The sequence below is a fragment of the Protopterus annectens genome, chromosome 8.part1 (genome assembly GCF_019279795.1).
Source record: "Protopterus annectens isolate FY-2018-M chromosome 8.part1, PAN1.0, whole genome shotgun sequence".
In the NCBI taxonomy this organism is placed as follows: domain Eukaryota; kingdom Metazoa; phylum Chordata; order Ceratodontiformes; family Protopteridae; genus Protopterus; species Protopterus annectens.
The window spans coordinates 235,248,478-235,275,248 of NC_056742.1; the positions used below are offsets into that span (position 1 = coordinate 235,248,478).

Genomic DNA, 26,771 nt, shown 5'->3' on the forward strand with positions numbered 1-26,771 from the left:
AATACCTGCTCTGCAACTCGATGGTTGAGAGACCATTCGTAAGGAGTCAGGATAGTACGACTGAGCCTGTCCGCTAGAATGTTGGACCGTCCTGGAATGTGCGTTGCTATGAGAAAGCGGTTGGTGGAAATCGCCCATTCCCACACTGTCATGGCCTCGCGGCAAAGGGGGTAAGACCTGGTCCCCCCTGTTTGTTGATGTACCAGATGACCGACATGTTGTCTGTCTGTACCGCAATCGTCCCTACCGGAAGAGAGTTGTGTAGTGCCTGCAACGTCAAAAGCACCGCCCTCATCTCTAGGACGTTGATATGCAAAGAGGTCTCTAAGTCGTTCCATGTGCCTTGGACTGTCCTGCCTGAAAAATGCCCCACCCCCACCCCAGGCAAGAAGCGTCCGTGGTCACTGTGTCGACTGGCGGAGGTAGTGAGAAGGGACGTCCCGTGTGGAGGTTGGGAGACTGGAGCCACCACAGGAGCGATCTTCTGCAAACCTTGCTTAAGGAAATGGGGTGAGACAGGGGGTTGCGAGACAGGGACCATTGTACCTGGAGGGTCCACTGCAGAACCCTCATGTTCAACCGGGCCAATGGCAGCAGAGGGATTGCAGCCGCCATAGATCCTAGGGCCCTCAGGATCAATTCCGCCGAAGAAGCTTGCAGTTGAGGGATGGCCTGCACGTGCAACATCAGGTTCCGAAGCCGATCTGGAGTCAAGAACGCAAGCATCTGTCTGGAATCCAGTCTCGCCCCTATAAAATCCAACACCTGTGTAGGGATGAGAGAGGATTTGGTCATGTTGATGGTTAATCCTAATACTGGAGCCAGACTGAGGAAATAATCCCTGCATGAACAAAGTAGATGCCTTGTTGTGGCTGTGAGGAGCCAGTCGTCCAGGTATGGAAAGACCTGAATTCCCTGGAGTCTCAGGTGGGCCGCTATTATCGCTAGCACCTTGGTGAACACCCTGGGGGCTGAGGTGAGACCGAAGGGGAGGACCCTGAATTGAAAGTGACTGGCTCCCAGCCGGAAGCTGAAAAACCTCCTGGAGCGCCTGTCCACTAGAATGTGATAGTACGCATCCTTGAGGTCTATGGAGCACATCCAGTCGTCCTCCCGCAATAAGGGGAGGACGGATTGCAACGTGACCATTCAGAACTTCTCTTTGGGTACCGCCAGGTTTAGGAGAGAGAGGTCGAGGATGGACCTCAAGTCCCCCCTCTTTTTTGACACCAGAAAGAACCTGGAGTAAAACTCTGATCCGACTTGATCTGGGGGGACGGGCTGGATGGCTCTTTTTTGCAGAAGCTGCTGAATTTCTGCAGCAGCCGCCTCCCTCTGACTGGGTGGAACATCGGGAAGGATTCTGATTCTGGGGTTTACTATAAAGGGAATTTGGTAACCTCTGGATATAATGCGAAGCACCCAGCGATCCGTTGTTATGGACTCCCATTTTGCTAGGTGCCTCGAAAAACGCCCCCCGACTGCCTCCAGAGTGGAGCAGTCGGGTAACCCCTCAGGGGTTCTGCGTGGGCCTCTCAGAGAACGGTTCTCTGGACCCAAAATTCCTGGGACCCCCTCTGCCTCTGGGGCGGCGTCCTCCCTGTCCTGGTTGTCCTGAGCAGACTGGGATTGATGCGATTTTTGGAACCACATCTTCTTCTGACCCTTTTGGTTCTTGGAAAAGGACCTCTGGGGCGCAGAGAAGCGGACTCCAACGGCAGACAAGGTCTTCCCGTCTTTCTCGCTCTGGACAAGAGTGTCACGAACGGTTTTGCCGAACAGTGCAGAACCATCAAAAGGGGCATTCGCGAATGACACCTTAAAGGGTTCCGCGAAGTCACAGTGACGGAGCCAGGCCTGTCTCCTCATGACAAGCCCGACTCCGCCTGCTCTAGCGGCTCCCTCCGTAGCATGAGACAACAGCCGCATAGAGGTGTTAGAGATAGAGCGGAGGGTGGCCATTCGGGAGGAGTACAGATCCTTGTCTCCCGCCGACATGGACCCTGGGGGGGGAAGCAGCGTATTCCTTAGTTAGATCCCGCTGCATCCGAATAACGTGTGCCATGTAGTTCAAGGCCCTCATAGAGAAGGTCGCTGAACTGAAGGCCCACTTCCCAAGACGGTCCATCGCGCGAGACTCCTTGCTTGGAGGATGAACTGTGGGGCTCTCCTGAGCCAACTCTTTCTTGGTGGCTGCAGCCACCAACATGGCATCCACAGGGGGACCTCTGCTCCAGTGTGATCTCTCTGCAGGGGGGCTCAAAATTTTGTCTGGACGCTTGGGGATCGGCTCTACGGTGTCCGGTTCCTTCCAAGCCCTAGAGGATATGAGATCCACCAGGGGGTCGGGTGGAGGGGACACTCAAGAGGTAGATGGTCCTGCCTCAAACACCTCAAGCAATACAGACTCATCAGAGGAAGCCTTGGGGGCAGACCACCCACCCCTGATTTTGAGCATTTCCATGATGTCTCCAAAGGAGACATCCTCGGGGGGTGACCTAGGGGAGCCTTCCCCTTCATCCAAGTCCGTATCTTCGGTGAGACTCTCAGGGGAGTCTATGTGCCTCCTTTTGCACTTTGCCTTGTGAGGAATCTCCTCGGGGGGGCTGTCCGAGGAGTCCTCACGGGCTGTATCCTGTTCCACTGGAACTCCTAAAGGTGCTGAGGCAGGCTGCCCCGAGGGCCGGATGAGGGGAGCCAGGACCAGATGAGAAGGAGTGCGGGAGGGAGCCGAAGCCAGGACCGGAGGCCTGGAAGCACTCGACAGTGCCCTCTCCACCGCAGCGAAAGCAGAGGGGGAGCCGCTCTCTGATGGATCTGAGATCCGACTCTCACTCGGATCCGAAGCGGGGATCGGACCCGGCGCCGAGAACGTTGGATCCGAAGGACCAGTGTGCTCCGACCAGGACGGAGCCGAAAGCACACCGAATCCCTCGGATCCGAAGCTCGGCCCACGGCTCCGAGAGGTCGGATCCGACAAACTCGAGGAAGCAGTCGGAGCTGACGTGCCCAGCACGGTTGGCTCCGACCTACCCCTACGTGGCTCGGCTCCGAGCGCTCCGAACCCTGTATTCGAGCATACCACACAAAGAGGGCTTAGACCTTGTGTGTGAATACTCCCTAAACACACCCTCACCACTTCCAAAAAGATCCAGACATACAGGACATTACTCGAACCCATCCTAAATAACAACTCCTTTTCCTTTAACAACAAAATCTACCATCAAACCAAAGGAGTAGCAATGGGAGCCAAAATGGCTCCTGCATACAATGACCTAGTACTTAGCTCTTGGAAAGTGGACACCCTCACCCTGTTGGAGGGTTACAAACATGTCAGTCTATACAAACAATTCATAGACAATGCATTTTTCTTATACAAAGGCACCCCTAGTGAGCTCACTTGACTTCCTGATAAGACTTGAGGCAACCAAAAAAAACTCTCTTGCACCAAAGTCCTCCGACAAGTAGCAAAAATGTCCAAGAGTATCCAAAAACCAAGCAAGCAGAGAACATCCACGTGGAATAAAATACCATAAAACTTTATTTTCACAGATGAGCGCTTTCAGGCCATATGCCCTTCATCAGATAACACACAATCTAAAACATCACAAATTTAAAATAAGTAACAACCTATCACATTTCAGTAAATCACCCTCCTTTTCTTAAGGATAGGTTTTAAAGGTACAAAGCCATTAATGCCAGGTGATCTATCTGCTCCTAGTCTCACTATCCATCTGGTTTCAGCACATTCTGTTTCATTAACCAAATTACCTCCCCTAGTGTTTGGAGTAACAACCTGCATTACCATAAATAAAAATGAATGGGTAGGATTGTCTTTTATATGAAATGCCAAGGCATTATGCTCATTACCGAGTCTAATGTCTGACACATGTTTGAAAATCCTGGTCTTAAACATATTGTTGGTTTTTCCTACATAATATGTATCACATCCTTGACATACAGCTATATATACCACGTTCTTAGTTTTGCAATCAGCATACCCTTTGAAAACATATTGCTTATTGGTCCTATGGTGCACAAAAACTTGGGATTGCAAAATAAAACTACAAGCTTTACATTGATAGCATGGGAAAGTACCTTTACTATTAATCTTAATGTTTGTCTTGGTACTAGGTTCCTTGCATAATATATCCTTCAAGTTCTTGTTCCTCCTAAAAATAAATTTTGGGACATTCTCTAGTTGTACCTTGAGTTCAGGGTCAGTGTACACTACTTGCCAGTGACGTTTGATGATGTCATAAATATTACCCACGTCACTGCTACAGGTAAGAACCATCTTAATATCCTCCCTGTCCTTACCTCAATACTTGTTTTATTCTTCCTTGCCATATCCTGCCCCCTTCTATTCATCCAGGGTTTAGCTGTGTTGTTCCTCTTAAATTTGCTTTGATCTATTAAGGAATTTACCCTGTCATGCTTATAACCTCTTCTTACTAAATTTTGTTGGAAGCGATCCACTTCCTCATAGAACCTATTGTCCTCACTACATATCCTAGAGATCCTACACACTTGTCCTTTAGCTATGTTATCAAAAGTATGTCGTGAATGCATACTATCATGGTGAAGTAAACTGTTACGCCAACACTCTTTCCTAAACAGTGAGTTAGTGATCCTCCCCTTCACATCCCTTTCCCAAAAGAAAGCATTACAAGAGTTGACGCAAGATGACAATATTGTCGTGAAACCAGCTGATAAGGGGGGGCAATTGTCATCATGAACAAATCGATGTATTGCTCCAAACTAGATATGATGCTTAGTGATGTGCATATTTTTAATAGAATATCTCCCATTATGGTCAACAATTATACAGAAAAAGTACATAGTATTATTGGTAACATGCATTCATCAGGTTTTATTAATAAAGATCTTAGTGAATTTTTGTTTATACAAAATCCGGTAACACCCATGTTCAAAGCCCTCCCTAAGATTCATAAGGATGCCAAGAACCCACCCCTGAGACCTATTGTGTCAGGCAGGGGATGGGTCACAGAGAATATATCCATCTGGTTGGAAACTACACTTAGACCTATAGTAGATGAAGTTCCAAGGATTTTAAGGGACTTAGCACATTTTTTGGGTTCTGTTTCACAGTATTTATCAACCAATAATGAGTCAGGGTTATTGTTTGTGACCTTGGATGTTAACAGTTTGTTCACTGTTATTGACAATGTCTATGGAGTATATGCAATAGAGCAATTGCTATGTTGTAAGACCCAGTTCAATAATGATGAAATTTAATGTGTATGTAAACTGTTGAAAGCAGTTTTGGAAAACAACATGTTTTATTGTCAAGGCATGTATTATAGACAAAAACAGGGTGTCGCAATGGGCACACCCTGTGCCAATTCCTACGCCAACCTAGTGTTGGCGTATTGGGAAGATCAGGTCATATTCAATTCTACACATGCATGGACTCAACAGTTACGTTTTTATGCACATTTTGTAGATGACGTTTTTTTCTTGTGGGATGGTGACATACAGCAGTTAGAAGCATTTGTTCAATATCTAGAAGACAACTCTGCGTTTTTTAGATTTACCCCTCATTACTCCACCACTTCCATAGACTTTTGAGATGTTAGAATGGAAAGGGATATGAACGGGAGGATCACTACCTCACTATTTAGGAAAGAGTGTTGGCGAAACAGTTTACTTCACCATGATAGTATGCATCCACGACATACTTTTGACAACACAGTTAAAGGACAAGTGTGTAGGACCTCTAGGGTATGTAGTGAGGACAATAGGTTCTATGAGGAAGTGGATCGCTTCCAACAAAATTTAGTAAGAAGAGGTTATAAGCATAACAGGGTAAACTCCTTAATAGATCAAAGCAAATTTAAGAGGAACAACACAGCTAAACCCAAGATGAATAGAAGGGGGCAGGATATGGCAAGGAAGAATAAAACAAGTATTGAAGGTAAGGACAGGGAGGATATTAAGATGGTTCTTACCTATAGCAGTGACGTGGGTAATATTTGTGACATCATCAAACGTCACTGGCAAGTAGTGTACACTGACCCTGAACTCAAGGTACAACTAGGGAATGTCCCAAAATTTATTTTTAGGAGGAACAAGAACTTGAAGGATATATTATGCAAGGAACCTAGTACCAAGACAAACATTAAGATTAATAGTAAAGGTACTTTCCCATGCTATCAATGTAAAGCTTGTAGTTTTATTTTGCAATCCCAAGTTTTTGTGCACCCTAGGACCAATAAGCAATATGTTTTCAAAGGGTATGCTGATTGCAAAACTAAGAACTTGGTATATATAGCTGTATGTCAAGGATGTGATACATATTATGCAGGAAAAAACAACAATATGTTTAAGACCAGGATTTTCAAACATTTGTCAGACATTAGACTCGGTAATGAGCATAATGCCTTGGCATTTCATATAAAAGACAATCCTACCCATTCATTTTTATTTATGGTAATGCAGGTTGTTACTCCAAACACTAGGGGAGGCAATTTGGTTAATGAAACAGAATGTGCTGAAACCAGATGGATAGTGAGACTAGGAGCAGATAGATCACCTGGCATTAATGGCTTTGTACCTTTAAAACCTATCCTTAAGAAAAGGAGGGTGATTTACTGAAATGTGATAGGTTGTTACTTATTTTAAATTTGTGATGTTTTAGATTGTGTGTTATCTGATGAAGGGCATATGGCCTGAAAGCGCTCATCTGTGAAAATAAAGTTTTATAGTATTTTATTCCACGTGGATGTTCTCTGCTTGCTTGGTTTTTGGATATTCCTGATAAGACTTAGGAACAACATTAATGTCCATGAATTCACTGTATCAGGCAAAGGACACACAATCACTTCCTTAGCTACCACCCTCTCCCTGGACAATCAGACCAACTACTTTCGTCCACCATTCACCAGAAAAGTACCTTCCAGAATAATTAACTTTACTATCCAGCCAACATCTCTCCTTTATTAAAAAGAATGTAGTCAAAGGACAATTTGTCCACCTTAGCTGCATCGTCAGCAATGACAATATGTTCACAACAGTGTGCCTACTCCTCAAAACACTCTTTCTAAACAAACACTATCCAGAAAAGATTATCGATATCAAACTTGTACAGGTTATCCACAATAGGCACAACCACCACCAACCCATCCTGAAGCACGGAGTTGGTATACATAATATGCAGGGGGTGTGGGGGTGCAGGGGAGCTTGCTCCCCTCCAAGATTATTAATGGTAACACGGACTTTCGACACTGGAAGTTCTGATGTCGATTGTCATGGTTACCATCTCCGATATTTTGGTAATTCGGCATTACCAAAGTTGGATAAACAATTTGATAATGTTTTAAAAAAATGTTTTGTTTCAACATTATATTATATATATATATATATATATATATATATATATATATATATATATATATAATGTACACACACACACACACACACACACACACACACACACACACACACACACACACACACACACACACACAAACTAATACTTTGTTGAAGCACCTTTTGATTTAATTACAGCATTTAGTCTTCTTGGGTAAACACCTGCCATCAATTAAAGAGAGTCTGATTAACCCAAAAAAGTTCAGCGGTCCTAGTTGGAGTTTCCTGACATTTACTCAGTTGCCTGCTACAGCAAAAAACATGGTTTGCAGATGGCTTACAAAGCATCAAAGGGATCTCATTTTTGAAAGGTATCAGTCACAAGAAGGGTACAAAAAAATGTCCACAGCATTGGATATACCATGGAACACAGTGAAGACAGTCATCAAAAAGTGGAGAAAATATGAGACAACAGTGACATTGCAAAGAACTGGATATCCCTCCAAAACTGATGAAAAGACAAGATGAAAACTGGTCAAAGAGGCTGCCAAGAGACCTACAACAATACTGAAGAAGCTGCAGGAATTTCTGGCAAGTACAGGTTGTGAACTACATGTGACAACAATCTCCTGTATTCTCCATATGGGGTCTATGGGGTAGGGTTGCAAGACGGAAGACTTTTCTTACACAGGAAAAACAACCAGGCTCAGCTAAAATTTGCAAAACAATATATTAAGTCTCCCAAAAGCATGTGGGAAAATGTGTTATGGTCTCATGAGACCAAGGTTGAACTTTTTGGCCACAATTCCAAAAGGTATGTTTGGCGCAAAAACAACACTTCACATCACCAAAAGAAAACCATCCCCACGGTGAAGCATGGTAGTGGCAGTATCATGCTTTGGGGTTGCTTTTCTTCAGCTGGAACTGGGGCTTTAGTCAAGGTGAAGGGAATTATGAACAGTTTCAAATACCAGTCGCTTTTGGCCCAAAACTTTCAGGCATCTGCTAGAAAGCTTAAGATGAAGAGGAATTTTACCTTTCAACACGACAATGACCCCAAGAATACATCCAAATTAACAAAAGAATGGCTTTACCAGAAGAAAATTAAAGTTTTGGAATGGCCTAGCCACAACCGAGACCTAAATTCAATAGAAAATCTGTGGGGTACCTGAAGAGGGCTGTGCACAAGAGATGTCCTCATAATCTGACAAATTTGGAGCACTTTTGCAAGGAACAGTGGGCAAATATTGCCAAATCAAGATGTGCCATGCTGATGGACTCCTACCCAAGAAGCCTGAATGTTGTAATTAAATCAAAGGGTGCTTCAACAAAGTATTAGTTTAAGGGTGTGCACACTTGTGCAACCAGCTTTTGTACATTTTTTTAAATTTTTCCCCTAACAGATCTAGGTTATAGGTCACATTAAGGGTGGGAAAAGTTTTGAAATGATTTATTGTGGTCTCATTTTTTTATATCACAAAAACCTGGCATTTTAACAGGGGTGTGTAAACTTGTGTGTGTGATGTGAATATCCCACCACTGCCAACCAATATGTGACGTGGATATCCCACCACTGCCAACCAATATGTGACGTCCCTCCACCTCTGAACCAATAATCAAGGAACCTCAATCCTCACCACTGGTACCAGTGGGGGATGTTCACTGGGAGGATAATAGGTGCCACACACATTATTTCAGGATGCAGCTCTCTGCATCAAGTGCAATTTCCATTAAGAGCACACAAGACTACAGTCAGTCCAGGGCTGGTTCCTCTCTCTTTCTCCAGATCCCCAATAAGACTCCCCACTGGCACAGCTACAGAGTTCAGATCTCAACTGAGTGTCAAAGCCAAGGCCTCTAGCACACTCCCTGGCCAACCAGTGCTTCGTGCCCCTGCCCAAGTAGCTGACACACACACTCTTTGAGATTTAATTTACAGAAACACACACAGACGCCTGGTAAAGGCTGGCACAGGTTTACTAGCTATGCCCCCTTCTGCCCAGGCTATAAGGTAGTCATGACTGCCATCAGAAACTCCTATTAGCTACCTTAAGGCTCTTCCAAGGGTACCCAATATACTGAGTGAAATTAATATTAATACAAATGGTAGTTTGACCAACAGCAAGGGTATTAGGAGTGGCCCACACAGTGTCACCAAATAAATATTCCAAGTACTCTCAAAACTTAAATACCTCTACAAAGATCAGCCACAATAAAAGGTTTAAATATATTTAATAATAAATACTAAAAGAACAAGAAAATACTTAGTATATATTCACCGTGACATCAGAGTTCAAATCACAGGAAATATTTGAAATAACATTGAAGGACAAGCTCGGACAAATAAAGAAAAACAATATCTAAACTAAGCTTTACTATATTCCTGACTGAATCTAAGAGAATCACTATTCCCCAATAACTTACTTAATAGAGCAAGGCAGATGATGTGGTGAATTTTTCTTTTGTTGCAAGGCCCAAGACAGAATACAGAATACTCGGCCTCTCACTAAGAGACTTCCTTCTCAAAATACACTAACGTCTTTCGGCTTTTCTCTGTTAGGGGTCGCCACAGCGTAACTCCAGTCCGCTAATGACTGGCAGTGGATTTTTACAGTGTCGAGGTGCCAGCCCGCTGCCCAACCTTCAAAGAAGAGACTTCCTTCTCAAAATACTATCTGAAATATTACTTCTGAGATCGCTTGCAGGATAACATCACTTTTGCTCATCTGAGTTCTAGTTCCAATGCAAACCCCCAGTGTTGGAAGCTGGCAGGACTTAGCACCCACCTGTAAAAATATACACACAAGGGCTTTTGCTCAGATCTTCGGCAGGTGCTGTAAAGTCATAAAACAATTGCATTCTTCCACACTTCCAGAGTAGTAATTAGTTCACCCCAAAGACAATACAAAAAGCTTCATAGTACAGACTTTGTGTCTCTGGCTGCCTTGAAACCTGTGAGATAGCATCTTTATGGCCTAGCCTATAAAGTGACTTAGTTTCAGATATTTTTCTAAAGTTTGCTGGACTGAGGTTAACCCTCCAGTTTCCTCTGTTAAAACATGTGTATATTTGAGCAGTTACAATAGGACATGTACATTTCTGTCCTCTCCAGTAAGGCACACTGTGGATACATTTCAAACACAAGCAGTTGACAAATAACTTTTCAACACAAATATCTGCACAAATCAGTTAGATACACACATATACAGTTCTAATACATTTGCAACACCAGCATCTTGTATGACTCACAGTTCTAATACATTTGTAACACAAGCATCTTGTATAAATTGGTTTGATATTCACAAATGACATATAATTATTTAATAAAGTCCAGCTAGCTGTGTTGGCAATGCCTCCTTTCGTAACAGTATATACACATATCCAAATCCTCTTTTCCCATTTTTTTGCACATGGGGTTGGGGTGTTACTTCAACAGTGATAGTCATTTAGAGGAATGGTTTACACAGCCAGGTGGCTAGCCCTGACGCGGTACACTCTTCCACACCTCAGACTCACATGCACACTTACTCCTGTGGCCAGCTTTGAGTGTCCAGTCCATCTACTGCACATCTTTGGAATGTGGGAGGAACATATTTACACAAATACTGAGAAAACTTCTCAGTGTGGAAGATCTAAGATTCCCTAGAGTTCAGGCACCCAATAAAAACCATACTGTGAATATCCCACCTAATAACAGGTGTTAGAAATAATTTCTTTAAAAACCTTCCAAAGTATAAATCCACTAATGAAAGTATGGAGTACAAGCTACTTCAAATTGAATCTTCTTTACTAAAAACACACAAACAACTGATCCAAACAATAGTTGAAAAAACAGAATAAAGTGTAGAAATTCACCATTCCATTTATATACCTGTTTAAAAGCACGGGAGTGGTTTACTGGGGTACCTGTGTTGTAAAAGGCAAGTAGCATGTTTACTTCAGAAAATTTTAAAGAAGGTATTTCTAACACCTGTTATTAGGTGGGATATTCACAGCATGTTTTTTATTAAGTGCCTAAGCTGTAGGGAATCTTAGATCTTCCACACAGAGACGTTTTGTCATTACTTGTTTTTGGACCCAGTATATTGATGTACTGGGTTTCTGAGACTTTGACGAACAGCATGGAGACTTTTTCAAATATATTTATACACACACACACACACACACACACACACACACACACATTCAGGTGTGTCCAAACACACTCTGGAAGAGTAGACATTGAACAAAGGGATATCAAATGAAAGAGTACCAAGACTAGTTGATTAGCCAATAAAGTTTTACACTATCTAAAAAATAAGTACTTTGTATTTTATACATAGCATTATTATTTTCTACCAGGATGATAACTAGCAGCACACTGAAACTTAGCAAAACTTACTTAACCACAGAAAGAAAGCAGTCCCGCCACCAACAGTGTAAGCGGTTATTAGTCTGTAGAGCACTTCTAAATAATATCTAAATAATTATTGCCAAAATAATAGGTAATTATATACACACCATGCTAGACAAAGTATTTTCACATTACCAATATGAATTTGTACCAAGCAGACAGATGAACACGTTTAGATAAAAATTACAGACCATAACAAAGAGCAATACAAACTTCAAAATCTTTTTCAAACAGTTTAGTATTAATACTGGTTTACTCTTGTAATGTTTCTACTTTAAAGATTCCGAAAATTAATTACATAAATAATGAAGACAATATTTCCAGAAGAGGGAGAACTAAAACTACAGTATACTTTCAAGATAGTGGAAAAAAAGTCAAAAACATGTCCAATATTATCAACAGCCATAAAAGTAATACTAATATCAGCAAAACAACAGGGATTAAATTAGGGAATAGTGGGTTACAGTACTTCATCCTTGCTAGTGATTGACTAACAATTATATCAGCTATCAAAACTTAATACTAGAACACTTTAGAGAAATAGTCCTATACAGGCTACAAAATTAACTAACAAAAGATTTAATCCTTAAAGGGGCAGTCTCAGAGATTTTTTGTTTTGATTCTGGTCTTTGTTTACATTTTCAGTCTGACTTTCTGAGTATGTCCCCACTTTGGCTGCAGGGGTTGGGGCAGGGGTGCCTACAGGAATTTTCAACAGTCTTAGTCAAATTCCATCTCAAATTACAGCTGTACTCACAACTCTCACTGAGTCATTCATCAGTTTCACCTGTGCTTTTTATCCTCAGAGAAAAGTAGTCTTTCAGGGATCTTATGACCTCACCTGCTACTACCTTGCAGGAAAGCATATGAGCAATAAAAAGCTAAAACGTTAGTAAACAGAGTTTTCTCTTCATTTCATTTCACATTTTATTTTGCGTGGATTTCTGAATGCTAGCTAAGTGCTATGATGCTACGCATCACTGTCACGTGCTCGGTAGAAAGCATCAGAATGGTGCAAGTTTCAAACAGTAGTAGAAGCTGACTTTTTCATGTTTTGTTTTTTGATCTCTGAATACTTGCCAAGTGTAATGGTTTTCTGACTTGCTGTAAAAAAAAAACACATATGTGACGCAATCAATAGATTCGTTCTAAACGATGAAGTCCACAACTTACAGTCACAATAAGGGCTGTACAGTATGGCAACCTGTGATAGCTATACGTACTAATTCTGAGTTTTATTTACTACGGAGTAAGCGGAATATGTCAAAAGACTGTTAAGATTTAGTATGAATTCACTAAACTGTATTCTTTTAACTACACTACTCACAGTTAAGCTATGCAAAGTAAATAAAGGAAATAAAGAGCTGCACAATTAAGATACACTTTTTGAAAAGTTCATAAAAAGTAAATACTTAAGAGTCTTGCCTAACCACCCCCAACACAAACACACACAAAAATGTAATAACCTTATTGTTTCCCAGTGATCCGGAACTGAAAACTTGGACAGGAACTGAAGATTGTTAATTGTGTTTACAAGAGGGAATGAAAACAGGGCTGCATCAACTAAAATGAAGCCAGGAGTTGGGTTGATAATGATGTGGTAAGTGGGTGGTGACAACTGGGAGGTATCAGGACATGTTTCTTTCAGTCAGAATTTTAGACTTTGGGACTGTCCCTTTAAGTGAACATTAACAGCATTAAAGGAAATAATAGTGACAGACTAGGAGCAGTCATTGAAATGATTCCACAAAAATAGTCCACAGGACAAAGAAGGCAAAAAAAAAAAAAAACAAATGCAAAAAACAGCTTTAAAAAAAATACCTAAAATCACATGGGAATATTTTCTAATTTCAATATCAGGTAGAATAAATATTATCAAATGTGTGGTGTTTCTTAAGTTTTACATTAATTTGCTTTGGAAAATGCTCTTTTATCACTATAAGTCACCTAGTGATAGCAAATAAGGATATGGTGAAAGCTTTTACTGACAGAAATAACATCAAAAATTTCACAATCTTAACCACAAACAAAAATTCACTGGAATAAAAGCATCAGATACACAGACATGCATCTACAGAAGTGAATAACAACTGGAGTCATTACTACCTTTTTCCATTTACACAAAATATTATACATGCATATCCTGAATCAGAGTGAGCTGGTTATTTTTTTTTTCTGTGTTTTACCAAACTACAAGAATCTCCGATTCAGGTTTGATTAAAATGGTAAAAAAATAATAATACAACACAGAAGAGCTGGCATTTTAGTGAAGATGAATTATACTACTAGTACATTCACGTAAGAGTGCACTTCAAGCCAAGTGGCACTAAAATACAAAGCAGATTGAATACAGTTTACATTAGACACTTGTACATTCAGTGAATAAATAGAATCAAATAAAAACATACCAGGTAACACTAGAAGAAAGAAATTAACGTTAGCATTAATGCAGAAAAAGTATTACATCACCAAGAAAGTTCTCTGTACAGCAGACTATTTTTTCTCACAATGTATCATTTTCCTGAAATTAAAAATACATCATGGTGCTGCGGTAGCGTTGTCGCCTCACAGTAAGACGCTGTCCAGTTCGATTCTCAGCTAGAGTGTCTTCTGCATGGAGACATGCGTGAATGGGCGTACCTTCGTTGAAGGTTGTGCGTCAGGGCTGGTAACTCAGCACGTAAAAATCAACTACCAATCATTAGCGGACCGGAGTTCCGCTGTGGCGACCCCTAACCAGGAAAAGCCGAAAGACACAAACATCATTCAACAAATACTGACATGAGCGCAGTCAGACTGGTAAGTAGTTTCACCACCAGAGAAGCTGTCCTACAACTAACAAATTATTACAACAGGCCAAAACGTAACAGGAAAAGAAGATTCCGGCGAACAGATCTGTGACTTTTTGGAGTTCATACAATTATTAATCAGAGAATACTAAAGAGTATTAATACTAGTAATAAAGCAGACACCTCAAAGAGTTGATGTGTACCTGGTGAATGATCACATCAAGAACTCTCAGGTGAGGTGCAAAATGGGAATCTGTAAAGTATGGTTTGGGATCTGAACATCAGGTGGAGGCTAGATGTTTATATGGGTCTCAGACAAGGGTATAAAAAAAGCCAACCCAGTGGCCAATACACTCAGTGCATGAACCTCGCCTTGTACTTTAAAGAAGGACTCACTATCACCTTTCAAAGAACAGCTTCAAAAATCCTGAGCACTGTCATGCCCAGAACTAGGTTAGTGTGAATATGCAACTGTTTTTACTGACTGATAATGGTAATGACCTGCACAAAACTCATTAGTAATGAGTCCTATTTCTAGAGTTCTGAGTGTAGTGCCTTGGTGAGGTTGTTGGATACTGGTCAAATGCTATAAAGTCCTAATGTAGAATGGTGAACTAAACTGGAAATTCATCAGTTTGTACAGTCTGGATGTTGACACCACAGCTGTAAAGAAAGTGTTGTGTCTGTAGATATAGTCTTTTCAACTGATTTGAGTTTGCACATGTTGGGGTTTGGTATAATGGGTAAATGTTTACTTAACAGTCACAAGGTACAGGGTTTAATTTTCACCTTAAAATAAGAAATGACTATGACTGAAACAGTATGCAAGAGCAACTAACCCAGTAGTTAGCTATGAACCATTCTACACTCTGGCAGTTAGTTGAGTGCATAGCTCTCAACCAATCAGGGACAAATTTCAACAGAATCAGGGACAAATCCAGAGAAAATCAGGGACACTTTTAAAATATTACTGCTATTAACTTGAGACTTTGACAAAATCAGAGCATATGGATTAATATGCCTTTTCTGGAGTAAAGAAGTCTCTAACTCTTAATCATTGCCATCATTCATTACATGCAATTCACCTTTTCTGGAGTAAAGAAGTCTATAACTCATAATCATTGCCATCATTCATTACATGCAATTCACCACATTCCCTCCAAAAGTCACTAGTTTTAGGTGGGATTAAGAGGGACAGAGCTAAACTTTGAGTCAAAATTGGGGACATCCCTGAAAATCAGGGACAGTTGAGAGGTGCATTGCACTAAAGCTCTGACTTGTAAATGATCTGCTTCATGTGGCAAGAGTGTAGGGCTTGAATCTTTTACAGGGGGTAATATAATGGTTAAGGTGTTTACCTCACAAACATAAACAAAGTTTGATTCTTCTCAATGAGAAAAACTGGCCAAGCTTAAAATGGCCACAACCAGCAGCTAGCCTAGTACTTACCTATGAACCTATGAGGTGCAGTTTTTCACATGTAACCAAATTTTGAGTTGACATGCCATATTTCCTCAGCTTTACTATTCCAGTGTTAAAGCATTTAGTTAAACAGAGGACAGCAGATGACAGGAGCAATGGAATTTGTTAACTGAAGAGACAGCTGCACATTCTTTTACCGCTTCACAGTTTTAGCACATGTAACCAGAGTAAGTTCTACCTGAGTGTGCCAAAGCAACCTCAAGATTTGTTGTTGTATCAAAACAGATACTTAAGTGGTGTGACAGTTTTATCAGATGTGACTATCATGCTTGTTCATTTAATGTCCTGTTATATTACTTTATGTTATACTGCAAAAGAGGCTACCACCCCCATCTCCAACACTTTTTTTATTGGCATTTAAGGGAAGTGGGAGATGAGAGCAAGCTACACTTGTTGGCATACCACTGCGGTGTGCTTTTAGTACAATCTCACTTTCTACCAAAGTGAGTGTTTATGTGTATATTCTTTGCTCCACACCTATTTTTAAAGAAAAAATACTCAACATGAGCTTACTTTTCTAAACAAGTATAGCAAGAAAAATGACACCCAGAAGACTAATCTCTTTATTACCTGGCACTGCAAAAACCTTTAAACTATAACTTTATAGTAACATGCTTTTTTGCCAACTGCTTGTATTACAGTCCTTATTGCAGCTCACTTCTGATTATACGGCAGTATCTCTTACTTCTGACTACATAGCAATATACAGCTCAGCATTGTTTTTATAAGGCTTCGTGTTAGCAGTCATCTGTCCATGATTTCCAGGAACTCTTGTGTTTGCTTCAAAATGTGGTTCTGCCCCTCAAATTTTCAGCGATGCCAGATTATTGCAGTTGTAGTCCTTCAGCATACATCCTCTGTAACAAATCCTCTAATGATACCAACTTTCTAAATGGATATAATTCCACTAAAGCAGACAGAACATGTGTACACAGTAGTTAAAGCACACAATATGATTAAAAACTATGCACCAGCTGAAAAGCTGAATAAAAATAAAATGCTGCACACTGCCAGATATCCAAGCATGTGGCAATAAAAGGCAACTCTAGTATATGTAAACCAAGTGGCATGAATTTTGCCTCAAATTTTTCCCTGTCCCTTGGTAATTTTCTGATGTTATAATAAATCACCAAGGATTACAGTCAGTTTCTTGCTTGTCATTCTTCAGAAAATGCATGTTGGACATGGCTTGGATGGCAAGCTGAAAGCAGCAGATTTTTTGAGCTATGCAGTCTTCATTTTTTCCTGACAGGATTTTTTTAATTTAATTTCACCAACAAAGACCTGAAGCTACTAAAATCAGATTCTGGAAGTCGTAAGCTACAAGTTGGTGTAATTTTTAAGCTAAAATTTTCATATTTTCCTATCAAACTTTCGAATAGAAGGGGCATTGAAACCACATTCACAAAGGTAGATGAGCAGCTCCAAATTTTCTCAGCAAGAAACACCAACGAAGAAAGCAATACAGGCAATCCTTACTACAGTTCAAGACTTGGTGGGTAAAATAGACCAATTAAACTTAAAAGTGGACAATATAAAAGAAGATTCCACCAAACAAATAACCTTATTAAATTAAGTCCTTAAACAACAGAGCCCAGATTGCTGCACTGGAAAATTCTGTAACAGATATAGACTAGAGGTTAACAGAAAGAGACAAAAACATAGACTTTCTTCTTCAAGAAAACATCAGATTCATTGAAATGATAGAGGACATTGAGAATAGAACCAAGACAAACAACATAAGAATGTATGGTATCCCAGAGCAGATGGAGGGGGACAATATGATTAATTTCCTGACTTGTTGGATTCCTAAAATCCTAAACCTACCTGAAGCACTATCCTTTGGGATACAAAGGGCACACAGGTCTTTAACTACAACGTTCATATCCAGTAAAAAATAGCAGTCTAAGAGCTATTATTTTAAGATTTATCTCCACTCAAGACACAGACCTCGTTTTAAGAACTGCCTGGTCCTTTGCTCCATTAGAAATTGGTGACCAAACTATCAGGTTTGACAACGACTTTTCACCCCTTATAATGTCCAAAAGAAGAGCATGTATCTCTCTAATAAAATCATTAAAAAGGAAGGAATCAAAGCACAACTCATATTCCCAGCAAGAATAAGACTATCCCTGCCAGAAAGAAAGAAAACTTTTGACTTTCTCTTGAAGCATCCACATTTGCCCAAAAAAATAACCTTTTAAGTCAACCTGAATCCATGGATTCTTCAATGAAATTAAAAAGACAAGCTTCAAAAAATGTGTGGACTATTAAAGAAAAAAGAAACCCAGAGATAAACACATTTCATGCAAGTTTTTGTTTTCTCCCTTCTAAATATCGTGGAATCATACACTGAAGGTAATGTACCTTTTTTCTCTTCTATTATCTTTCCCACAACAATGTTACCTTTATAGATAATATATATTACTCAAAATTAAAGTAAATCAAAATCTTATCCAACTGCAAACTGCTATTTTATACTTTTATCTCTTTATATACATGCTATAGCAGTAGTAAAATGGTATACAATCACTTACTCATTTCATATGTTTATATATACTTCTTTTATATCCTGTACTTATTTCTTCATGTATGTGCCTTCCCTTTCTGTTTTAGTCTCAGTGTCATAGTATTTGATCACTGCAGGAGAGATAAATGCTTACTGTGTTACTGTTAAGTAGTTAAAAAGAAAGTGGTGACATTTTATTATTATATATATATTTGCTACTTAACTGAACTTCTGCAATGTGCTCCTTTTACCTAACATATCTTAGAGCTGTGTATGGTTGGTAATTTGAAGCCTTTATTTTACAGTCATTTTACAAGTTATGATTAAAAGCTTCACTTCACTAGAAAATTCCCACCTACTTACTTTTTTGATGGAATTTTGACAACGTTTGTCATAAGCCCAAGCTTCTAAAGGCTTCAGTTAGCTCACAGACTCATGAGAAACAATCTGGGATGTCTTCCAAGAAGTAAGCATGACCTCTGAACCCGTTTATCTTCACTGAACTCTAAACAGCCAGTCAGATTCAAGAATGATTGCTTGAACTGTTTTTTCATTCATTTAGCAATTATTCTTATCTAAAAAGTCTTGTAAGCATATGTTTTACTGTAAATAGTGAATTATTTAATCTGAATTACATTTATATTTAAATAAGAATTACAAATATGTTTATGACAGTGACAGTTTTAAATGCATCGTTTTTCCTGTCTGCTTTAATGATATTACAGCCCTGTATTTACTCATAACAAACAATTATTGGGATTAATCAATCTACCTTAGTTTGTTTAGATAAAAAGAATTTTAAGAAACTGTATACAGCTTCATGTTCCTAGTTCATGCATACATAGTATATTAAATTGAATTTTTCCTTTTGTATGTTTTTAATGTGCATGCAGTTTCCCTTCTGCAGTAGCTAGGAAATCCCACTAGATGTCATGAGAGGGTTAGTTTGTGGCTTCTATGAGAGATACAGTAAGCCTGGATATAGTGTATCCATGCAGAAGATTATTAAAACATACAGTTTTATTTTCAAATTTAGAGTTTTCATATTGTCCATAACAGTTTTTTAAAAAATGTATTTGTCATAATGAATTGAGAAAAGCACTTTTCAATTTTACTTACAATAGCAGTCTCCATCAAATGATAATCTTTAAAGTTATATCTATTAAAGTCTACGGGTTGAACGACTCCATGAAAAGAAGTAGTGTCAACAAATATTTAATGCTACATAAAGCAGATTTTTACATTCATTCAGGAATCCCACTTAACAGAAGATCTAAACAAATTAACCTTCAAGGATCATAAGATTTTGGTAAATTCAAACTACAACCACAAAAGAAGAGGTGTCCTAATTTTACACAGAAAATCAATGAGAATTCCAGGAACGTACTCAGGCAATGATGGTATGCTTGCTTTAGTCATACTAAAACTAGATAAAAGATGTACACTTTTGCAAACACCTACTGGATACCGGATATTGGGACTAAAACTGCGAAAAAACATTTAGACACCATAACATTAAAGTCTAAAGGTGAGTTACTATTAGCAGGTGATTTTAATTGTATCTTGTCCTCCACTTGATACCACAAGCTCTAAGCCCTTAAAGATGCCCCCTGTTGCCAAGCACTTGAACAACTACATAAAAGACAGAAACCTAATTGATACTAACCGTATAAAAATATTACTTTCCCTGAAGTATTCTCGATATTCTTACAGATTTGGCATACAGACCAACATAGACAAAGTGTTTGTAACCAGTTCTTTACTGGGAAAACTGATAATGTAATGCTGACATCATGCCCTATGACTGACCACAATGCTATCATCTTCAATGTAACACTTAATACTGACCCCTTAAACTTCTGCAAAAGACTACCTGCTTATCTAGTAACAGTACAAAGGATTTGAAGAATGGTTTCTAGATGAAATAAAACTTTACCTAGATGCCAATAATAATGGAATGGGAATATGGGACACTTTAAAGGTAGTCTTACATGGTAAAGTCAAAAGCTGGTATATAAATAAAAGGTAAGAATGGTATAAAAAACTGGTATTCATACAAAAAGAAATTGATGAAGTAAAACTTACATCAAATGACAAACCTGCATTAGATGACACATGTAAACTGAACAAGGAATATGAGGATATCATGCAGCATAAAATATCAATAAATCTGGAAAAAAATCAGATTACAATCCTACTCAATTAATTCCAAGAGTATGCACAGGATTGCGATTAGATCTAAATATTTAAATGAGAAGTCATATAAAAGAAATATTATACACTAGAAATAATCAGACTATCAAAGTTACAGATCTAAAAAAATCTTATGTTTTAAAAACAATTACAAAAATATTAATAATAATAATAACTCATCTACAAGTGATAACAAAAGTATAAACAACTTTCTTGCTAATAATATTCAAAAGAAACTACTAAAACACAATATTAATAACATAAATAAACCATTTTCCTTTAAAGAATTAAAGGAACAAATTAAAAAAAACTTAAGACAAAAAAGGCACCAGGACTGGATGGTCTAATTCCAGAATTTTACAAACTCTTATTTAACAACATCTTAAAATATTACTCAATGCATTCCAAGAAGTTTAAACTACAGCAAACATCCCTCCCTCATGGAAACATTCTATCATCTCTCCCATCTTAAAATCAAATAAAGAGCCTGATCTTTGCACATCATACAGGCCAATCTCTTTGCTTAACATTGATTCAAGATATTCATGTCTATTTTAGCAGACAGATTAAATAATATTCATTCAATATTAATTCATGAAGACCAAACTGGGTTTATCAAAGCAGAAAGATACAAGACAATGTAATTAGATTAATATCCTTAATAGACTTAGCAAACAAGAAAAAAAAATTAGCTTTCTATTTTAAGCCTTGATATAGACAAAGCTTTTGACTGCCTAGGCTATCCATATGTGTTTAAAGGTCTGCAACAATACAATTTCTCCCCAAACTTTATAGGATTAATTAAAAAACTATATGAAAAATCCATAGCCTATGTAAAGATTGGATCTTATCTATCTAGCTGATTTGAAATATTAAGAGGTACTAAACAGGGGTGCCCCCTCTCCCCATTACTCTTTGCCCTGGCTATTAAGTCTCTTGCAAATTGTTAGAAATAATGACAGCATTAAAGGATATAAAGTATCAGACAAATTATCCCCCAAGATACAACTGTTTGCTGACGACCTACTAATAACTTCTAATGATATTGAAAATTCAATAGATCACCTATTACATAATCTAGACTTCTTTGCAAACATCTCTGGTCTAAAATTCAGTCACAACAAAACTCAGGCACTTTTAGTGAATAAAAATGTTACTATGAAACTTAGATCAAAAAGAGACATAAACTGCGACATTAAATATCTTGGTATCGTTATTGAGCCTAATTATAAAAAAAAAAAATCACTCATCTAATTACCAACAACCTATAAACTCACTTACTAGACTAATAGATAGTTGGCACAGGCTCTTCTTCACATGTGAAGACAGACTAACTTTAATCAAAATGATACTGTTACCCAAGATCTTATTCATTGGACAAGCTCTAATAATTCCCCCACCTGTCAAAATTAAACAGAAAATTAATAATGTATTACTTAACTTTCAGTGAACTAACATCTCTTTCTTCAACAACACTTTTCAAGAAGCAACTAAAAACATTCCTTAAAACTCAATGGCTACGTCCATGCCCTAACCCTGACTAATAACCTCCTTCGTTCCATGCTCTTATTCACTATCTTTTTTGGCCTCTGGCTTTACTACTCTACTGACCTCAGTTAGTTGGGCCACTAGCTTACTGAATGCTATTACTAGCCTAGTCTCTCTGGAAATCTATACCGGAGTATAAACCCTCAAAAATCTCCTCTACCATGTATATACATGCTACTGTCTCTCCTGGACTGTAGAATTTGAAAACTACCCACCATGTAGATATTTGCTACTTTTACACTTGGACTGCAGAATGTGAAAGTTACTTAAAATCATGTGTTCTCAGCTAACCCACTCAACATGAAATTCCTTGCCAGCTTTCTCTTTGATTAATATTAAGCTTTCTACTGTGTGAAATATTCTTTGTTATATACCTGTAAATACTGTCATTCACTTGTAACAATGTAAACATATCTTGTACTCAGTTACACATGTAAAATGTTTTTGTTAGACTATTGTTATAGTCTACCTTCTTGCAATTCATTATTTTTTTACGATTTTTATTATTATTTCGTAATCCACTTAGCTGAATGGAGCTTATCTCCCCGGGCCTCTACCGAAGATGGACATGTATCCAGTTGGACTAGCCCGGTCAACAAATGTAAAATAAAATAAATTGGTATCACAAAAAAAACAAGAATTTCTCTTCTCTGGCACACCACAAGCTGAGATGAAGGAAGTATAGGGTTTCCAAATATTGATTTTAATTTAAACTCCACATTTATTAACAGAGTGTTGCTTTAGAATACACTTCTTATACATCATGTTGGAAATCAATAAATGAAACCTTACTTCTTAACAGTAATAGGACATTGCTTGAACCACATACTCAAATACATACAAACATCTTTATACGGATTTTAAAAATATACATTCAAAGTGAAAGGTCAAAACTTGTTCTCACACCTCTTATAAACCAAATATTGCTGCTGTTTAAAAAGCTTATGTTTTCTAACCAATTCATTAAGAATTTATTAATAATTATGTTTCCTATTGCTTACACAAATGAATGTTCGATATCTTGTGATACTCAGAAAATGTTAGAATTTAAGAAGGGTGACCTATTATATTGGAATCAGTTTCTCTCAGCTAATAAAATAAGCTCTGCAGACTATTTGATCATCAGATATAATTTGCATAATTGTAAATGGCTGGACATCTAAACTTGTAAGGATTTTACACATACTAAGTTCGTACTCTCATCAGAGCTATACAATAACAGAAATTTAAACATCTGGAATTTTATCTCAATAATTATTAATAGCACGCCCAAGAATACGTCATACATATCTGTTATTTATAAAATTCGCAGAAATGATTTTTAGCAAAATAGATGTTTTTTTTCTGGAATTATTCAAGTGAAGTTAATAGACAAGTATTCTCAGAAAAATATAAAATAAAACTTTGTTTACAGTCGATGAAGGAATCTTCCCTGTTCTGGTATGTGTACACATGGATTTTTACAGATGTTTTCACTCCACATAGACTAGCACTAATGTACAAGAAAAATGAAATAAAATGCTGGAGATGTGGGCATCCTGATGTTGACTGGATACATATGGTTGTTAATTGCAAAATAATTTCCCCATTTTGGTTACACTTTAAATATCTTTGCAAAGCTCTAGGGAATGACAACTGTACAATTTCTGACTCCCTTATCCTTTTCAATGTTCCTGCTTCTGAAGTCATTCCTAAAAAACAAACATTTTTACTATGATCTATCCTCTCTATAGCAAAAGAAAATTGTTACCAAAAATGTATTACTCCTGTCTTTAAAGTTGAGTCTATTTATCTTGTGAAAGACATTTGTAACAATGAGATTGCTACTATAAAAGCAAGGACTAACACCACCACCCATCATTTAATCGCTTGGAAAAAAATGTCTGTTAAGAGAACTATTAAGTGTTATCCTATGTAAATTGCTGTTTTAGTTGTTATGGGCATTGTATATAATGTATTTGTTTTATTTTTTTTTCTTGTTAATATATAGGTTAAGTTATTATGTTATATAAGAATAAAAACATTTTGGGGAAAGAAATGCACGTTGGGCAAAATTTACGGCCATATTAAGTAAACCAGAGTAGTGCTTAGAACATCTATCCCCGTTTGGGGGTCCTTTGCCCCTATTATTAATAGCTTTATTCCCTGGTTCTCGAGCAAAGCCGTTGAGAGGTATAATTTCATTGAACACTGCTGCACAAAACATGTGAAAACAAAAGTGGCGTAAACATATAATGTTGTGACGTCATACTTGCGCGTTTTCCACTGCAGTAATACCGTTGTGCTACTTCTACTTGCTGAAAACTGTAATCAGAGATGTTCTTGAACAAACTATGGGCACGCACCCATAAAGTCCGGGGAAGCCACATGATGCAACACGACTGGTAAAGACATGTCATGAACGCATACTAGCGCAACTGCATTATATTTATTTTTAATGGTGCCCAACTTTCGTTTGCTGATGACTACTTCCTAGTGCGACGACACTGTAACTACGTATGCACGTGCCAAAACGTGTTAGCGTAAAATTCGTTGAACGCATAAGTTTAACAATCCTGATCCTCTAAATAGAGTAAGTGGTGTAATGTTATTTAGTTTCATTTTGCAACTGAAGTATGGACAATTTTAGACGCGACAAACATACTTCAAAATGGAATAAAGTTCCAGTTTCAAATGCAAAATATTGTGGCAGTTCTAAGAACTGTTTTTTTTTTTTTTTGGTTAGTAAATCACTAATATTAAGGCATTTGGGTGGTGGTGGTTCGCGTCAAACCTTTCTTGTGCAGTGATTAAAAAAAGTAACGAGTGGTAGCGCTGCTTCGAGAAGTCAAAGTGTTGAATCCCACGGGCTCCATTTCTTTAGTATACAACGCTTATCGTATCTCAAATGTACCTCGTTACAAGGAATGTTTTTTCATGTTCCTTGCATAGATGTCCACTGATAAGATTTTTTTTAAACTGATATCCATGTTACAAAATAATTTTGATTCATAAAAATAAAATTTGAAACGGGGGACAGGCAAAAAATGTGAGACGCGGTCGGAAATTATACATAATCCACAGCAGTTGGGAGGTCAGTTTAAATCGTGTAAAATCAAATGTGAACAGGGTTACTGACCCATTGGCCAGAGAGTAATCAACTATCCCCAAGTTTTAGGGATCCCTATAAGTTTGGCTCGGAATGAGCCTTCGTTCTTCCAAAAAGTGGACTATTCCCCTCCCCAAAATATTTTTTCTGTTGTCACTAATTCAGGAAGTACAAAATAACGTAAAGTGCTCATCTGGCATGTGGTAATTCCTTGTTTTGATAGTGGGCACTGCCAGTCTTCGAAGCTCGAGCAGTTTTGATAAATAGTCACTTGGGGAATCGTTCAACAGATGATGATTAGGCAGGAGATCGTTGAAAAGCATAGCCCAACTTCCAGTGATCATTATGAAGACGTGCTGCGGAAAAATGGTGGGTGCTTAAAGTAAGTTATGGTCGAACCTATAATGTAAGATGCGCCAGTCTGACATAAAAGATTAAGGTGATTCTAGCCGCACCATCAGGTATGCTGTTTCACTGCCATAAAAGATTACCGAATTAAAGGCCTACAAATAAGGCTGAAAGGTAAACGAACAGAATGACAAAGATTCAGCGGTAACAGACAAAATGAAATTGGTAAAGCATGCAACAGGACAGACAACAAGTACAGCCAAACTTATTCTGTTGTAAAGGCACTCATTTTAATACTGCAGTCAGTTTCTCACAAGCGATTGGTACAAATCTTAATAACTTTCCGTGAGGTGATGTGAGCTTGGAGGATGTAAATAAGGGTGGGACGCTCTATCCAGGGCTACCATTATGTCTGCGTAGGCATAACATTCTAGTTCATAGGTTCATACTAGGCTATCTGCCCTAGGGCATTTATAAGCCTAGCCAGAATATGTTTGGCTTTCGCCACCCATTTTAAATTTATTTTGCTATGCCCTTTTTCGAGGTTAGTATACTATGCCTCCATCTAACAGTGACACAGAAGTGATACCCGGGGTAAACCTACGATCTCCCATCCACTCATCAAGATTCCTCTTGAAGAGAGTCAATGAGGGACTCTGCCTAACCTGGACTGGGATTTTATTCCAGAGTGAAGGGAGCCTCTGGGTTATGAATCTGTCCCTCCAGCATGTCCTATTTATTTCAGTGCTGAGGTTCAAGTCTCTCGAGCGCGTAGCTCGATGGGATTTGATTTTCTGAGGTGCAGCATGTCCATTAATTCCGGCTGGACATGGCTTTATACGCCAGGCACAGATCTCCTCTGAACAGGCGGTATGCCACTGAGTAGAGCTGGAGTTTCTTTAACCGGGCAGCATATGGCATCTGTTTGAGCCCTTTGATCCTCTTTGGTGAGGTACTTTTGGGGTCTTTCCAGTTGCTGCAGGTGTCTGGTAAGGTACATCCCAAAAGGGGCATTGTACTCAATTATGGGCCTGATGAGGGATGAGTAAAGAGGCACGATGACCTCCCCTGATCTAGATGTGAATCCCT

The 26,771-nt window shown here is 38.7% G+C and overlaps 2 protein-coding genes across 6 annotated transcripts in view; one reads left to right on the top strand and one right to left on the bottom strand.

Moving 5' to 3' along the window:
* Positions 1-24,757, bottom strand: part of TK2 (thymidine kinase 2) — a 402,342-nt gene extending 377,585 nt beyond the window's left edge. For both annotated transcript variants that reach the window (XM_044081822.1, XM_044081821.1), the window contains exon 1: positions 24,498-24,757. In XM_044081822.1, coding sequence (XP_043937757.1) covers positions 24,498-24,645 — 148 coding nt within the window. In that variant the 5' untranslated portion in view covers positions 24,646-24,757. The remainder of the gene's footprint in view (positions 1-24,497) is intronic.
* Positions 24,737-26,771, top strand: part of CKLF (chemokine like factor) — a 601,280-nt gene continuing 599,245 nt past the window's right edge. Inside the window, exon 1 of one of the 4 annotated variants that reach the window (XM_044081825.1) lies at positions 24,737-24,818. In XM_044081825.1, the coding sequence (XP_043937760.1) occupies position 24,818 (1 nt within the window). In that variant the 5' untranslated portion in view covers positions 24,737-24,817. Of the gene's footprint in view, positions 24,819-25,480; positions 25,717-26,771 lie in introns of those variants that run through there. The other 3 variants (XM_044081826.1, XM_044081823.1, XM_044081824.1) reach the window with 3 other exon arrangements.